The sequence below is a fragment of the Necator americanus genome, chromosome IV, assembly GCF_031761385.1.
Source record: "Necator americanus strain Aroian chromosome IV, whole genome shotgun sequence".
NCBI classification, from domain to species: domain Eukaryota; kingdom Metazoa; phylum Nematoda; class Chromadorea; order Rhabditida; family Ancylostomatidae; genus Necator; species Necator americanus.
The window spans coordinates 6,835,251-6,853,221 of record NC_087374.1 but is presented as its reverse complement, the minus strand read 5'-3'; the positions used below and the strand labels follow the sequence as shown (position 1 = coordinate 6,853,221).

Below are 17,971 nucleotides of genomic sequence, written 5' to 3'. Positions count from 1 at the left end.
ATTTACTTATCCCCCGCCCCCCGGGGCCCGCGAGGCCCCCCCCCGCCCCCGCGGGCGCCCCCCCCCCCCCCCCGCCCCCCCCCCCCCGCCCCCCCCGGGTGGCCCAGCCAGCCCCCCGGGCCAGCCCCCCCCAACCCCCCCCCGCCCACCACCCACCCCAGCACGCCCCCAAGCAGCCCGCCCCCCACCCCCCCCCGCCCCACCCACCCCCCCCCACCCCCCAGCCCCCACCCCCACCCCCGCCTCCGCCGCAACACCCTGTACACAAAAGCCCAACCCCCCCCCCACCCCCCCCCCCCACCAAATAATTACATTTACTTATCATTAAATTACATTTATCATATAAAAAATAAGGACATTATTTGAAATTCTGAAAGCAAATAACTTTTAAAGTAAAAACAACAGCAACAACAAGAAAACAACAGTCTTTTTATTTTTTTCGAACAATCCCGATGCTATTTTGTAAAGTTGCTCTCGATTTTTTTTTGTAGTTTTCAATTTCCACCCTCTAATTCTTATTTCTTCATTTACCGAAGCAAGAATATGGAAGAATAGGAGAAGAATTTCGAGAATTATTTTAATATTCGACCTACTACCTTCTTCTTTCACTTCTGTGCGAAGAATTGTGTGGATTTCCGCCTCAGTGAATAAAAAGTCCCGCCGAAAAAGTGGTTTTCTTAAAATACAAGTAACACAAAAGATACTAAATTGCAATATAAAATACAAAACTCTCTTTTAATTACGGGTTTTGGAAAAAGTACATTCGTAAAAAGGGAGTTTTCGATGGATTTCCAGCGTAAAATTTCCACTACTGTTCAGGAAAGGAGTCCCTCAATAACTGAACATGGACGCCCTCTGAACTCTTTCTCATTTTAGCAAATTCGCGGAAGTTTAGTGAATTTACATACAGTTCTAACGTCGTGTCGGGAACTTTGATATGAACCCTTATTCGGTAATGAAACAGTCATTTCCGCGGAACACTAAGCGTTCGATGACCGCGCACGTTTATTGTTTCGGCATCATTCGAATCCGCTTTGTGTTGGTGATTAAAAATTCAGGAATGCTCGACAAATGACTATCGGCCTCGGCCAAATAGTAATAGCCATTGACTGCCACGCCTTGTTTATCTTGCACCGGAAGATACTTTTGAATTGAGGCACCATTTTGAATCCATGGATCGCTACCGATGAAATAAATCATAGAAGACCGTTTTGGGGGGACAGTGCGCACCGACAAGTGGGTGCTGCCAGTGGCGGCACATCCGGTGGAACACCACGCTTGTGAAGACGGCAGAAAACTAAAACGTCAGTCTTATGAAGGTCCCATCTAAATACCTCATGGGCACATTGATAGAAAACCATAGAAAAGTTACTAGAAGTGTATTAATTCATTTTTTAAAGGTATTCCTAACTATAAAATCGCAAGAAATTCAATCTATTGTGAGGCAGAGTCAGTTTCCAAGCAACCCCTGCCAAATACTGTAAATACAGATATTTTTTTTCTAATATTTGCTCTTCGGCGCTGCTGCTCATCTCAACTTTGATTGGATGATGTGAAGATCAAAGGAAGACCGCTGTCGGGAATGGCAAATGTCACATCTTCCTGAGGTAGGTGTGTGTGTTTATAGTCGCTACCGTGCCGCAGAACTCTCAGAGACTTCGTAAACAGATTCTGTCGTGAAAAAGAATCATTTGAATGGATTTATGGGAGAAGAATAAGGCAATGGATTTCTTATGGGACCTTTTTCGCCTACATTACCCTTTAAATGATTATTCGTTCAGGTAATTAACAGAAAATTAGTGTTTTCGCGCGGCGGTATGGCCAAAATTGTTTCATCTCTTCAATTTCACATCAGAAAATGTTAAGGCCTTAAGTTCACATCGATGAGGACGATCGGCACGCATTTATCCTGGTTAGCCTCCGATTTTTTCCTGAGAGACTGATTCTGCTTTCCTGGAGGGTTCACGGTGCTGTTACTGGTTTCACAGCACAGCAATATTGAAAGGAATGAATGACCTACATGATATCCCTAGTAATATTTTGCAACCTCAAAAATTTACAGTAATATGTCCAGGTCAATAATAACGTTTCCTTTTCGCTTTGCTTTTATTCAAAAAATATTATTTTATTATTTAAAAACTGTATTCTGTTTTTGTTTTGTTCTTGTAATTTCAGTATTATTGTCAGAGAATGGGAATATTCTGGATATCGTCCTGAAAGTTGGTCAAGGTAAAGAAACACTACTCTCAGCCTGTTCCAGAGGTGTTGTGCGTGTTCCGTCTTTACTTTCATCCCTGCTATTTGGTACTTTGTTACTCTTAACCGGTGGATACTACTTGTTGTGTACTATATGCACTAACGAGTGTTTGATTAAGATTTCTAACAAACAAACAACGAAGGAGTTGCCGACAGTATCCAGCAGTGCGAAGGACGTTCACTCGCACACTCGGACCAAGAACGATGACGGGTCAGCCCTGGTTCCTTCATCAAAAAGGTCAAACCATTGATTAACTGCGTGTACATTTTGTGAATGTCCGGCAACATCCGGGAAAAAATGATTTGAATGACACGAAAAGACAACAGAACGTCCCTGAACTACATCGAAGATATAACTCCTTTGTTTTTATTGTTATTTAAGGGATAACGGTAAGGCCTAAGTATAAAGAAAACACATGCATCTGTAACACTCCTCTCCGTCCTCCATATAAATCCTAAACTCCTTCAGATGCATCCATAGTGTTGGCAAAAATCGTTTTTTCTCGGTTGCGTATTCCTTTATAGATCACTGATTGTAGATACATACCTGCGAATCACTTTTTTACAGGTCCGCTAAAAAAAACCAGTGATTTCCAGAATGTTCTCGAGATTCCATGACTACCAGATCTCTGTCAACGATGAAAATTGGCATTTGCGTGTAGGTTTTCTTCCGCTTTCATCTCATTTCATATCTTGGACTTATAAAATCTTACGGTCATCCATGGAATCATTTTTTTCAGATCCGCTAAAAAAACAGCGATTTCTAGATTCTTCTCAAGACTGAATGACCGCCAGATTTCTGTCAGCGATAAAATTTGGTATTTGTGCGTAGGTTGTCTTTGTATTCATCTCAATTCATATCTTGGACTCATAAAATCTTACGGTCATCCATTACGTGCGTACGTTATGACGGTCGTGTGTACGCTGTCACTATGCCATAATCGGAATCGCATACGATGAGATGAAGTGATCAGATGAGAAAATACCGCCGACCGACTCCCTCTCTCTGTACATGGATTGCGCCATCGTCTACATCGGCTTTGTTATGTTTAGATGTTATCGCATACTGCCGCATTTCAAATCGGTGACTACTCAAACTACTTTTGTACTTCGGCTCTATGTCCTACGCATGAGTGCACATAAATCGGACATTCAAATTTGCCTGACTTTTCTGTGATTCAAAGAGGAAAAAACTTGGGAAAATTCTATGGAAATAGCGGTCTTCAACCTGTTGCAATTACACTAAATAAACTCCTGAGAATCGTGTTTGTATTATTTTGTTGAGAATCTTTTTTTGCATTATTTCGTTGAGAATCTTGTTTGTATTATTATTTCGAAAAAAACTCCGAAAAACCAAAAAGAAAGAAAGAATGAAAAATGGAAGACCCCTTGCGCGCTGTCTGCTCTGCTGCAAATTTTTGCGTTTAGCAGAGCTGAAACCATGTACCGGATGTACTTCCATTATGAATACTATGTGGATTATTTTTCTGGATGGACTAGGAAGTAAAGAAATTCTGACATCCTGACATTGTGGATGGCTCGTGTTTCCGATTTCAAACGTGTCCCCAGATTTACCACGCATTCCACAACAAATTATTCTCCGGATTCTCTTATGAACCAGTAAAGTACGAAATTAGGCGATAAGGGGGAAATTACGAGAAGTGCTGCCTATACAGAAAATTATTAGCAATGTTATCTCTGATCAACATCTAAACAATATAAAAAACATCTCTGAGTAGGTGCTCACGTCCGAGTGTCCTTGAATTTCGTATGTCAAATACAAAAGTCCAAAAATGAGAGGAGAGGATGAGCGCATTTCGATCACAAGCGAACCATCCTCGTATCTGTGAGGGTTTTGATCTACGGGCGGGCGGTCAGATTCCTTGTAGAATCGCTTGTGAGTCATTTTTGTGGTTCATTTTATGGGGGGGAGGGGGGGGGGGGTTTTTTTTTTTTTTTTTATTCAAAAAAAGCCGGGAAGATAGTTTTTTTTGGGCACTTTGTAGTTTTTTTTTAAACCCCCCTTCCCCCCCCCCCATCCCCCCCCCCCTTTAAGTACCATATCTTGCAAATGAGGTAAGCACTAGCCGATGCGTTGTTCTTTGAGTTTACTTAAGGTTGAATGCTTTCTGTGAGGTGATGAGGCACTTGAGAGGGATAAATCACTGATGGCTTTGATTTTCCTAGCTCTGACGAAGGCACCGAAACGTTGGCTGTTAATAAAGAAAGTTCTGAACCAACTTGGGTACATCTCAAGAAAATCCATAAAAAATGTGGAAAAAAAGTCCGACATAATTCTTGTAGAGCCGTCAGTTGTAAAATTTTGAGTTTTTTTGACTTCTTCATATAAACCATCAATCCATAAATCAAATCCATTAAAAAATGTGAAAACAAACGTTCGATATAACTTTTGTAGAGCAGTCGATGATCAGTTGTGAAATTTTTAGACTTCTTTTTTATGACTTCTTCATATAAACCATCAATCACTATAAATTTAGGGATCAATTGTGGAATTTTGAGCTCATCGAGTTTTTCATATAAACCAATCCGAATACCCATGTCCTTATCGTTTCCTGTGTTCCCAATTTTTGTGTTTGTTTAGGAAGCAGGATGCCAGGATTTGCCGTAGTGGCGCAATTTTGGCGCAACGCGTAACTCGCTGGCGGCGGTCGAAAAAATCGCTGTCGGCTCGGTTAAAAAGGGATTACCGGGAGTTAATCCAGTGCTATGTTTATCACTGGGACCATGAGAACGGTACAGGGTGTGTGGGATCGGGTAAAGGAGAACGAGGACAGAGCGGTCTCGAGAGAACGCGCGCGCCTCTCGATCGCCTTCGCTCGGCAGCAGGTGCCAACTGATAGCATCTGCTCGTGGATCGCCGCCGTTGCTGACACACGGCTGGCTGGATGATCAATTGCGCGCGTTTGAAATCGTCCTCGCACTGATAAAAGGCCATGTGGAGAGAGTTCGATCAACGAGGTCATTGAAAGGTCAATCGAGAAAGTTCCATCGGGAAGAAAAAATCGTAAATAATTCTTTATACAACTCTTAAAACTCAGAACAAATAAAATATGACAATAGAATGGAGCTTAGAACCGGAATGAATATCATCTCACAAACAATTCTGCCAATTTCATTGTACTATTTTTTTTCACAGGACCTCCAAGATCCTTCAGAAAAAATTCCCCTGCGAACTAATACTTCTCCTTGCCTTTAGTCGCAAAAATTCCCTTTTTTTATGTTGCAAAAAATTTCAGAAGTTCTACAATAAATCGAAGAGAATCTTAATTTTTCTTGAATTTTTCTTGGGTGAAATTCTTTCTGAAATCGAATTTTTCTTGAATCTTGAACAACCCTGCATTATAGTACAGCTTTTTTGGATTATTTTGAAAAGATATTTGCCGAACGTGCTCCGCATGCGTTGTGTTTTTTCGGATATCGAAACAGGAATTTCCACAATCGTTTAAATTTGCTAGATTTTTTAATTTTTGTCGTTCGCAGATCTTGTAACCGTTGTAGTCGACGACATTCGAGGAGATGATAATCGATTTCCTTAAAACGATTGTGATTTTTCTAGTGTAAAAACTTTCGATAAAAAAACTTTAGAAATGTGCTGCTGACCTTAAGACGTTGTGCAGTCTTCTGTCGATCCATTTCCTCCAATTTTTCATCCGATGCCCTTGCCCGGGCTGCTTCTATCATGCAAATTGTGACAGTTGCCTAAGAAAGTGAAGATTTTTACAAAGATTTTTTTTACAAATATTTTACCAAATAAATGCTTCAAACTTCTGTATATTAGAAGAAGGATATTTCGAAAGAAAAGAAAAAAAGTGTTAAGAAACGAAAAGGAAATTTTTTTAAAAGCATTCTTGAGTATTGAAGACTTTTACAACATTTTACTAAATAAATGTTTCAAAATCCTATATTTTAGAAAGAAAAGAGTCGGGGAAAATAATATGCATAATTATTTGTGAAATGTCTTAATATGTAGTAAACTGCTATATGTTTTAGTATATTTAACTATATGCAGTTTCAGGGAACCCTAATTATGTTATATTTTAATGTTTGATTATGTTTTAAATATGTTTAAAAATTGCTCCAAAAAATGAAAAATGTATGGAAAATCCTGCATTCAATCATGCAAACCCACCTGGTCACAAACATCAGCGTACAGATGACAAAGATAAGCAAGATCATCCAGAAGAGATATACGTTCAGGATGATAGGAAGGATAATTCTTAAGGAAAAAGTTTTGCTATTAAATATTAGGAAGTGTTAAGGCAGTACCTTAGCTCCCACTCTTAATAATTCTGTATAGGCAAGCTGTACACGTTTCCAGATTGCTTTTCTGGAATTCACGACTGTGGTACGTGGTGTTTTTCTTGAAAGAATGCTGGCTTGATGAAAACAATGGAGAAGAGCATCCGCGTAGACAGCAACCTCTGCTTTTGGGACGTCGCTGAAAACCAATAAAAAATAAATAAGAGGGAATATTTAGACTATTTACTACCACAATCATTTGTTATTTATTATAATACTTTTTTTTAATGAAAAAATAAATAAGAGAGAATATTTACTATTTACTACAACAATCATTTGTTGTTTACTATAATACTTTTTTCTTTGCGTTGTAGCTGTAGAATTATATCTGATGAATCTGTTAACTCATATTGACATGAAAACCAAATGAAAAACTCTGGATAGCATGGATTTTTTTCTAATACAGTAATATATACAATAAATATACAAATAAAATATACATAAACATGTATAAAATCACTAAGTCCTATCTTCTAGAAACTTTGTGAAAAAGATTTATGCTTCTTTGACTTCCCAGCGACGATTTGGTGAGAGTTTATTTATGAAAAAAATCGACGTCGACAAGTTTGTTTTTATCGAAGGCCCGAAAATTGCTGGAGGTCTTTGAGGACTATGGATATCTCAACAAACTCCTCTTCCCTTCTTCCCAAGGATCTATAGTTTCCAACTACGCTACGTAGGAACTCCAAACAAAGTGAAAAATCTCATCGACAAGAAAGGTCCCGCAACTAATAGGACAATAATTTTACTACTGTTTCAGCGTTTCTCGGTGAAGTGAATCCCAAACTAGAGAACAAGTTCTTTTTTCCACAATTTTTCTTATTTCAAAAGAAGTTTTCTTCAATCTTCCTCTCCTATTACAATTATCTGTTATTTACTATTATTCATCATATTATTATTATTATTTACTTTGTGGTGTACGGTTAGAAGGCTACTCAACTAATAATTTACCTCAAGATTTCACCTTAACCTTATTTTTTAATGTAATAAAGACGGGGTTGTGACGTGCTGCCAATCAAGCCAGATAAAACTTCTTTTTCTTCAAAATTATTTTTTCTTAACGTAGAAGAAGTTTCCTTCATCAAAAATTCATCAGATCTGGTATGTATAGAGACTTTCCAGGAAAATTTCCTAGTTAGAAATGCTAAAAGTATAAAAATGGCAACGTACTCATATAATATTGTGGTTATTATGGTGGCTGCATTTAGGAAATTTTCCAATCGTTGCTGTGGTGTATCCATAGGTGACATTTCCGCAATTAATCGACGTAGATCGCTACTTGGAGGCATTTGAGGAAGAGCTGTGAGCAGAAAATCCAATGAGCCAACATCCAACGTATCCTTGGATCTTGGCGTGGTAATACGTTCGTAAAATGTTGAAAAAGATGCGTCTGTAGGAAAAAAAGAACAATTATTAACAAAATACAAAATATTTTTATTAATGGTGAGAGGAATAATTTTTTCAACCTTTTGAGTTTCCATTGAAGTCCTGTGCACAGTTTAGGATTCTCGAGCACTCTCGTATTTGTTTTGTTCGTATTTCACTAAACAAATGTAGGAAATAAGAACAAAGTCAATTATCACACTATTTATTTTTTTATATTATATTATTTACTATTTATTCGTCACAATATTGTTGTATTATTTATTTTATTCCTAGAAAATTTTATAGGAGACCATGTAATCGCCTACCTTAATTTGTTTGGATGAAGAAGCGATGATGACTCCAGCAGGTGAATAGCATCGTTGACTTCCGTCAGACCATCTCGCAATTGTTTCTGTAATGGACCACCTTGAGTCAACGTTGCTTCAGTGGAATTCTCCAAAAGCTACAAAATGCCTCAAGAAAATTCGTGGTTGAAAAGTCGGGAGTTCTCGGTTGGCTGATTGTGGAATTTTGTAGGTTTTCTTTTAATTTTCTTCGTAGTTCTCGCAGTTCTCCCAAGACCTGAAATGTACGAAAATTTTTCGAAGAGATTCTCAGCGTCGATGATCAATTCCCAATTTTTGAGGGGTTCTCATCGTTGATGATCGATTTTTGAAGGGATTTTTAGACCAGAAGACTGTATTTTTCAATGACAAGCTTGACACCGACAGTACTTGTACGGTTACCGTACATACATACACGTTCAACGCTAATTGTATGTGCGTACATACATAGTAGAACCACACTATAATCAATATTTGAATCCGAGATAAAAAATTGAAGGCATTATATTCTCAAAAAAAAATCTCAAACCTTAATATTCTACTTCTATGTAAACTTACAAATTCTTGTTTTTTTTTTTAATTTTTAAATTTTTTTTTTCAAAATTCTAAATTTAATTTCAAGTTTTTGATTATACCTAGACAGGAGTTTGACAAATATGAGAGCGTCTCATATTTTTTTCATGGAATTTCTCATTCTCTCTCATAAATGTATTGGTTCATTCGAGGAACCAAACCTCCGAGGGTGACATTTCCGTGCGATAGCGCTCGAAAATATTTTCGCTCAACATTTTTTGTTGAGAAGTCTGATCATGACCTTCTAAATCAATACGGTAGCTGCACTAGAGTCAAACAACCAAACACAAGAAGCTTTGAGTTAACTACGATTAGTTTGTTATATTAATTTATTATATTTAATTTTCTTGTTTATTATTTATTACTATCCTTAATATTTTACTGTTCATCACTATCTTTAATCACAAATGCATGTCTTTCTGTCAATCTCTGAAACAATTCTAATAATCAACGGATCTCCAGCCCAAAAATCCGAACTGAGCTCTCCTTTCATCGATAACGACGAAACGTTAGCTGCTAATCAGGAAAAATCGATACCTATCTTGGCTACAGCTCTAGGAAATCAATAAAAAGCTCACTTTCAGTTGTTCGGTTTCCAATTGTGACAGCGACAGTAATGTATGTCCATTATGGTTATTCACACAACATTCTAAGCAGTAGAAAATCTGGAAACATGGAATTTTAATGGAATAACATTAATATTTAGCATATTATTATATTGTTTATATTTATTATATTAATTTTGCATATTTATGAATGATCTACCGTCGCTCCGCCGCCGTTACTGCAATTCTGGCAGAATCTTGCGGCTTTGGTGAGGATCTTCGTGGAAAGTTTTCGCTTGCATCCACCACATCTTTCTCTGAAAACGTGTAATCTGAACTGCTTTGTTTATTAGGTTACCAATTAAGGGAAGAAAAAATAATTAGATTGTTTCATTTTTTTTCATTCTTTCATTTATTTTTTTTTCTTTTCTTTTATTTTTTTTTCTTTCTTTCGTTCATTCTTTTTTTTTGGTTACCAATTGAAGCAAAAAAAATAATTAGATTATTTCCTTTAATTGATTTTTTTGCAATTAATCAGTTGACTTAATTTTAATTCCTTAAAATTTCGATCTCATTTTCTTGTAATCCTTACATTCTATTAATTTTTAGAGCATAAACCTTATTTTGAATCCTTTAAAATCTTTATTTTTGTCTTCCTTTGAAATTATTGGTGTAATTTATTTTTTAAAAGCTAATCCTCAATTTTAGCTTCGTAAAATCTTAATTTAGATCTTTTCTATTTTTTAAATTTCTAATTCGATTTAATAATTTGTTAATTTAATGGCCGCGTTTAGTGACGTAAACTGTGCAGTGTTGGTTGTGAAAGTTCATAGGAATTAAAATTTTAAAAAACATCAATTCTCTCTATATTAGTTTACAGTTTAGTTTACACTTGTTTTTAGTTTAGTTTACAGTTGTTTTAGATTTGGAAACTATATAATATGAATTTGAAAATAATACCGTAACGTCCTCAAAGTATTGGTCCTTTCCGTCGATTTCGCTTTCGCTGACGTTGATGTACTCGGTAGAACTCGAGTTGGAGTATCGGGCACGTGAATCACAGTCACATTCACTTCACGACCTTTTTGAACATTTTCGAGGATCTCTGGAATGGGTCCGGTTTGAGTTTGAGGGGCGATTCCTCTGAATTGAAAACAGCCGCAAACGCTCACTGCATAGATCCCAATTCGTTGGTGCGACCTTAGCGACATCGGTCGGGAACGATGCGCGACAGGTGGGACATCGGATCGAGTCGAGCAGGTAGTACTGAAGTTATATAATAATACTAATATATTTGAGATAACATTTTAAAAAATCCTAAGAATGCTTGTTACGCAGAAATTAAAAGAAGTAACTTATACGGTGACGGAAACAACTAGAATTACTACTTTACTACTTTACTACATTTTTGAACTTTTTTTTCCAAATAAATTTAGAGCATTTCATGGAAATAGAACTAATTTGGAGGGAATTAATAGACCATAATTAAATCTGAAGTTGTAGAAAAAATAAGAATACAGTGATTATCCAGTCTTTTTTTCGAAAAAAAATATGAACTGTAGTTTCTCGTTCGAGAAAATGAGCGAAAATCTGTCCCATCGATCATGAAACATTTCAACCTTCACATTCCATTTTCGCATGAAAAATGTCATGCTGAGTGAGGAGCACGCGAACCCACGTGTTGGTTGGAGAATTTTATCGAAGAAAAGATTTTTCGTTTAGAAAAAAACATCTTTCCAGCTTGGATGGCACTAATTAAAAATCACTTTAAAAAAAGTTTCTAGTTTAAAGAAGAGCAAATTTTCGCTCTATTTTCAGGGAAATCTCTTCTTTTTTTAGCGCTTAATTTACATTTTGCTTTTAATTTAATTTCTTAGGTTTTATTCACATTATATTATATAATAAAGGGAACTATGGAATTCCCATACTATGAATGATTGATTATGTTCTAGTATGTACATTATAAGGTTCCTTTAAATAAAAACGATATTCTTGCATTATTTTTTCAAGAGATATTTGTTCCTTGAAAAAAAGAAAACTTATTATTTGTTTCCTGAGAAGATGTCTTAAAAGAAGAAGAAATGAGTGGCCAACATGCCGCATACATTGTATTCACGTCAAAAATGATATATCCTTGGGAAACAATTAACTCGGACTCAGCCTTGCAGTTGTAATTTTTTCTCTAAAGTATTTAAGCGATAGGTTTTAAGAGTTCTAATTATATCTAATCGATAGAGATCGCAGTCGCGAGTCTATAGATATACAGGTTTTATAATGAAGAGATTTTATAATAGTAATATAATAAAGATTTTATAATAATATAATAATATAATGTAATAATTTAATATAATAAATTGTGGTGTGTTATAGAAGAAAAGAAAAAAATCGAGGAATCAGCGGTTCTACTGTATTTACTGGAAAAGATCCAGGCTTCATATCACTTTACCTGTTGATGGCAGCAAAGGCTGAACAGACATTGATCGCAGAAATTATGTCCGCATGGAAGAATTTTTGGTGGCCTACTGATCGGTTGAAACGGCTCCAGGCATACTTCACACGAGACAACATCATCACCTTCGACGAGGAAAGAGACAAGCCGACCACTCGAACATTCATTCATCTACAATCGTTGATTCCTCGGACGACTATACGATGACAAACGGAACAACGTTAGAAAAATGCGTCCGTCGAGATTGCTACGAACATCTCTGCGTATCACAATATTTCACGATATAATAAACCTTGTGGATGATGAGGCGATCCAATCTTCACGGAACATGCCATATGGTATGGTGAAAAGCACTTGCCGCACATCAGAAATAATGAGATAAGAGAGGAGAGTGAGTCAATCAGGAGAACCAGCGAAAAAAAGAAGCCAAGCCCAATTTATCCCCAGCTCATCTCAAAAAGACAAAAAATATGCACACTTTTCTGTACAATTATATATTTCTACATAGTTCTGTACTTCTACTTCTATACAAATACATAAGTATACATTAGGTACTCGAAATTTTAGTTATCTTTTTTATTACTTACGTAGATACGGTTTTGTATTAAGTATATAAAATATATTACTAAAATACTCGACTCGAAATTTTGAGTATGTTTTGCATTAAGTATATAAAATATACTAAATATAGTAAAAGTATAATGTATACAAATGTAAGAAAAGCAGATATCATACTATGTATGTACTTCTGTACAAATATATTGTATACAGTATTATACAATAAATAAAATCTGCTTTTCTTATTTTTATATATATTATACTTTTACTACATTTAATATATTTTATGTACTTAATACAAAACATACCTGAAATTTCGAACTGGATATATGGAATTCCAGAGTCATAGTTCAGTTATTTGATTATTTATTTATTTATTTATTTATTTATTTATTTATTTGAAAACGCCTCGAGGTGTACCACAAAACAAAAACAAGATGGAACAGAGCTCACTAGAATTTCGATTAAGTTTCACAAAGCAAAGCTGACCCATCACAGCATAATTTTTGATGGGTTTGGATTTATTTTAATTATTATTATTTATTATTTTTATTTGTTTATTCTCCTGTTACAGAAGGCGAAAAGTCCTCACGCGAGATCCTTTTCCCAAATCCAGGACGCTACAGTAAATGAACGGATATTATGAATGAAAAGATGGAGTTCCAAAGTTTTACTGTTTCTTTAAACTGTATGTTAGTGTTTTTTTTCTGTGGAGTTAATATTTAAGTTATCCAAAGTTGTCTCCATGTATTTTTCCCCGCTAATACATCGAGATCTAACATATGGGTCAATTTTCCTCAAGTAAATTTATTTTTCCAGAATATTTTCGGCTCGGTGTATTTTCCTACAGCAACTGGAATCATGGCTTGAGAAAAGATAAGCGAAACTCTAAAAGGTGGGAACGCAAGATAAATAATTACTGTAATACGAGTGATAAATAAAAAGTACAACGAACATGTATGAAGTCAGAAAGGATGTAATAAAGGATACTGTAGTTTGCGGACGAATCTAATCTCAAAAGACGACGGACAAGGCAATTATGAGTGAGCGAATAGTGAGGTGTGAACATTGAGGCGCGACGATACTCCTCAGACCATAAGAGTGGCATAAATGTCATAAAATATCCGAGAAATAAAGAATTGCGTGCAATTCCGCACAGCATTTAATTAAATGACCAGCAGAATGTGAAAACATTCTTTTGGTCTGTGCGCAATGAGTTCGAAAAGAAAAAAAAACCGGTCCCGTGATCAACGCGCATTAATTAACGGAAATTAAGTATCAGTAGTGATCATAGATCCATCAAACTAATCCTGGAGAAACCCACAGCCGAGATTCGCTCGAACCTGTAGATGATATGTGCTATTTTCGTAGTAGTTGAACAACTGGTAAACAAGGAGGGGGCGGGAAATCCGCGCAAGGGCCACCACCATCACCGAATCGCCGCCCGCCCGCCCGTCGACGAACGCAACCGCTTTTACTCCGAGGAGGCGGAGCCAGCCGGACTGTTGTCCTTGAGCACTTGTCATCAGTGCTCAAAATGAAACTGGTAGCGATCGGACGGACGAATTAGGGGCAAATCTGATGGAGGATAGTTTCTCAGGAAAAAAAAGCTCTCTAGGATTTTATCAATCTTCAAATATAATAAATATAATAAATAAAAAATAAATATAATAATATAATAAATATAATAATATATTGAGCTGAGCGGTTTAACGGCGGAATAAAATAAATAAATGTAATAATAATATAAATAATATGAAACCTGAAATATGAAACGAAACCTTCAAAGAGATCCCATTTTTCCCCGGCGGAATAAGTTTCTCAGGTGAAGAAAAATCTCTAGAATTCTACAAAGCTTCAAATATTGTGGAAAAATAGTACGAAACACGAAATCTTCGAGCAGATCCTGCTTTACGGGCGGAATAAATTTGGAGCATCCGGAGAAATTTGATCATACCATGTTTTACTCGGATCGAATTACTATGGACAGCTGTATGTAAGGGGGGTCATCAACGTTTCGATTCGAGACCCACGCACAGATGCGAAAAAAAGAATGCCATGTGTGAAAAAAAACCAAAAATGTCGAATGAGGTCACTGATTATTCGTGATTTATTTATTATTTATATTATATTTTTATATTGTATAATATATTATATTATTCTATCTATAATTTGTCTATTACATTATATATTTACATAAATTTTATTTATTAATTATTATGATTTTCTTCTGAAAAAAAAAGAAGGGAAATGCTCCAATATCTGCAAAAAGATGCGCCATTAAAGGAAAATTTTTCTCTTCGATTGTTTTGTTTTCTCCAATAGATTTATGAGCGCAGATTTCTCTAAATAGAAAATACTAACAATAAAATGCTCAATCGATATGTATCGGTGAATTTTCCTATGTTTTTTCTACAATTTTTTTTCATCGTTCAACCAACTTACCGAATTTTTTTTTAAATAGATGTCGTTGTGTCTGAAAATTTTCAGCAATCTATTTGTTCTCTAATTGATCCTACCATTTTCTCTGTGTAGCGCATAAATGTTTCCACGTACCGCTTCTTCGGCAACATTTTCGTCTTAACTCCAGAAAAAATATATTGTGGGTTTTATTTTGTCAGTTTAGTGTCGCCGTATCCTCAGTCTGAAATCTGATGTCAGTTCATGAAAAAAAAACACAGCGGTGGCAGACGAGCGAAGGGGAAAAAAAAGATGTCGAGTGTCTACGAAACTCTCAGAGGTAGACAAACAGTATTCTATTTTAAAAAAGAAGACAAAACTTGTTCACTAACCTAATATTTATTCAAAAAAACCTAATATTTATTCAAAAAAACCTAATATTTGTTTCAAAGACATTCCCTTAACAAGATAATTGATGAGAAATTTTTTCTCACCACATAAATATTTCTTCTAAAAAAAACAATGCAAAGATATCTTTTTTCTCTTCGAAGGAGCCTGATAATTACATACTGAAGCATAACCTCCATAACATGACAACTTTTCAGTTTTCTCTATTGTATTCCATCGCATGTATTCTAATTTTTAACTTTTAGAAGAAGAAACAGCTAGGAAACAATAAAGAAAGTGACTAAAACTGTTACAATAATCGGGAATGGGACCTACATATTCTATATGCGTTATATAGTAGATACAGTTCTCTTAGAGTCTGTCTCGTTGTCTATCCATCAATTCTAGTTCGAAAGAATCTCCTCGAAAGCTTTGATACCATCTTGTCTTTTTTTCTCCAAAAGAGAGTTTCCTTTTCCCAAAGGACTTGAGTCCCTTTTTAAGAAGATAGCGGAGGATCATTGTCTGGATACAACGTTCTATACTAAAGTATAATGGTTGGAGATAACGATTTTGAACAACCATAGTCTTTCTTTATCCAGAAAAATCGATCCAGATATATCGATTAACCCATAACAGTCGTGTCCCTTTGAAAAACTATGAAAAACTCTAAAAATGATAGTTAACTTGAAATCATTTATTATTTGTTGCTTTTTATTATTTTCTTGATTAGTTAACTTGATGGATAACTTAAACTCAATTATTATTTATTATTTTTTATTATTCTCTTAATTAGTTAGCTTGCTAGATAACTTGAACTCGTTCGAAGGAGCTAATCAACTTTTCCGTGTGGGATGCAAAAACACTGATTTTGATGTCAATTTATTTCTATCCAGAAAGGATCCGCATTATTATTATCCATATTATTCCTTGTCAAGAGCATTCGAATCCGTAACAAATGACCCTTTAATAGAAGTGACTAGTACTGTACACCTAATTATCGCCTACGACATCACCTCCAGAGCCAGTGCTCTCCCATGGCTCTTAGCTACGGATCGGTCGGCATCACATAAAAGCGCCTATAAGTTGTATCTCAAGTGATTTAGTTGTAGTTCTGGAGTGTTTTCGGTGAATTTTGAGACGTGTATGTGAAACACACTGACGACGAGATAATCGATTCGATCAACTCCGGGTTCGAAGGGTCAAAGCGGTAAAAAATGTTGGAACCTCCTAATCGTTTCCATATCTTTGCCCGTAGCATTCGTAGAAGTTATGATCGAGATCGAATCTCCCGCTTTCACACCTTGCCGACGATGGAGCAAAAGTGATACTTTCTAGCAAATACTGTATTTTGCAGGGACAAAAGCTTTGGAGCATTTTTCAGGACAAAAAAAGAAAATAAACCACATTACAGTTTTGTTGAAATACCTGGAATACGGTCAAAAATTGAAATTTTGTAGTTCCATTTGAAGTGGAAACATCTGTCGGAGGCTCTATCCCCGTTCTTGGTACTGTTCGGATTTCAAAAATTATTTTAAAGAATCTTTACTAAAAAATTATTACTTAAAATTATTATTATTAATTACTAATTAAAATCATTATTTAAAAAAATTCAAAGATTTCGGAAAATTAGAAAAAAAAGACGGAAAAAGGAGAGAAAAAAAAGAAAGAAACGCTAGAAAAAGAAGCAGAACTTACTAAATATTACAGATTTTCTGTATTACCGTAATATAGAAAGCAAAAAGTTGAGGTCAGCGGCGTATGAATCCGCTTAGGATGGAAATCGGAATCATTGGCGATTATGAACGTGTGTTGACCTACACAGTGACTTCCGAGAGCGAACCGATGTGACTCAAGTAAGTGTTTTCATTCCTTGCAGACAAGTTTGTCACCAATTTATCGGCTCCGAAGGGATGAAAGCTTGGTAGCGGACTCTGGAGAGGTTTCAAAGCTTTGACTGTGGGATCACAGTCAACTCTCTTACGTCAATTGCACCACACCCACCTCATTGACGTGATACTTCTTTTTATCCATATTATCCTATGACACTTACTGTTTTTATTTCCGTCCTTCTTGACACAGGGCGGGTGTAGCGCAGTCAGTAAGAGGTTCCGCTGTCTACACGATGGATCGGAGGTTCGAGTCCGCCCTAGTGCTAACCAAGCCGGAGACGATGAAGTGTTACCAGACTTGTGTGGGAGGATAAAAACACTGACTTGACACATTGGCCAGCCACCGCAAGTCATTGTATAGGCCAGATACACGTTCGTGAACCTCAAACGATTCTGAATTGAAGCGGTCGTGGTGGCGCATCCCTAGCGGATTGACTAACGCCAGAAACGTTATCCTTTATCCTTTTTGTCGACCCACATATATCTAAGAAATTTCAATAAAAAGGTAGAGTTTTCAATGCAAAGTCCTTGAACAGAAGTCACGCAATGCTGATGAGATTTCCAGAAAAATTTGCAATGGTATGTGATGAGCGATGAAAAACATGAGAGCCCTTGACTTTTCGGAGAACTGTTCTTTTGCAAATTCGAATTAATGGATCATCTAACGATGTAGGGCAACTTCATGAAAACATTCGACAGCAAGAAATTTACAGCACGTTGTCGATGATGATAAAATGCTCTCTGTTTGAAAAATTACCGATAAGAAACTAGGAAAAATTTGAAGTGTTTTTCCCCATAGTAAGTGCCAGAAAACCGGCTTAGAGGTCGAAAATCTTCCACGGTAGCAATGTTCCACAGGTGTTCTTACATTACTCGCCATTG

The 17,971-nt window shown here is 36.2% G+C and overlaps 1 protein-coding gene across 2 annotated transcripts; it reads right to left on the bottom strand.

Annotated features, from left to right (window-relative positions):
* Positions 1-5,637: 5,637 nt before the first annotated feature.
* On the bottom strand, positions 5,638-13,936 carry RB195_000547 (uncharacterized protein; the record flags this gene model as incomplete). 2 transcript variants are annotated; one of them, XM_064196956.1, is made up of 12 exons in its annotated part: positions 5,638-5,808; positions 5,878-5,976; positions 6,407-6,493; positions 6,544-6,715; positions 7,747-7,966; positions 8,043-8,119; positions 8,268-8,404; positions 9,437-9,523; positions 9,624-9,720; positions 10,364-10,508; positions 10,576-10,669; positions 11,850-12,023. In XM_064196956.1, 12 exons carry the CDS (start codon positions 12,021-12,023, stop codon positions 5,638-5,640), a joined length of 1,560 nt encoding a protein of 519 aa, XP_064052838.1. The 2 variants fall into 2 exon arrangements, with proteins under 2 accessions (XP_064052838.1, XP_064052837.1); XM_064196957.1 differs by lacking the exons at positions 8,043-8,119; positions 8,268-8,404; positions 11,850-12,023 and adding exons at positions 8,409-8,523; positions 13,754-13,936.
* Positions 13,937-17,971: the final 4,035 nt, after the last annotated feature.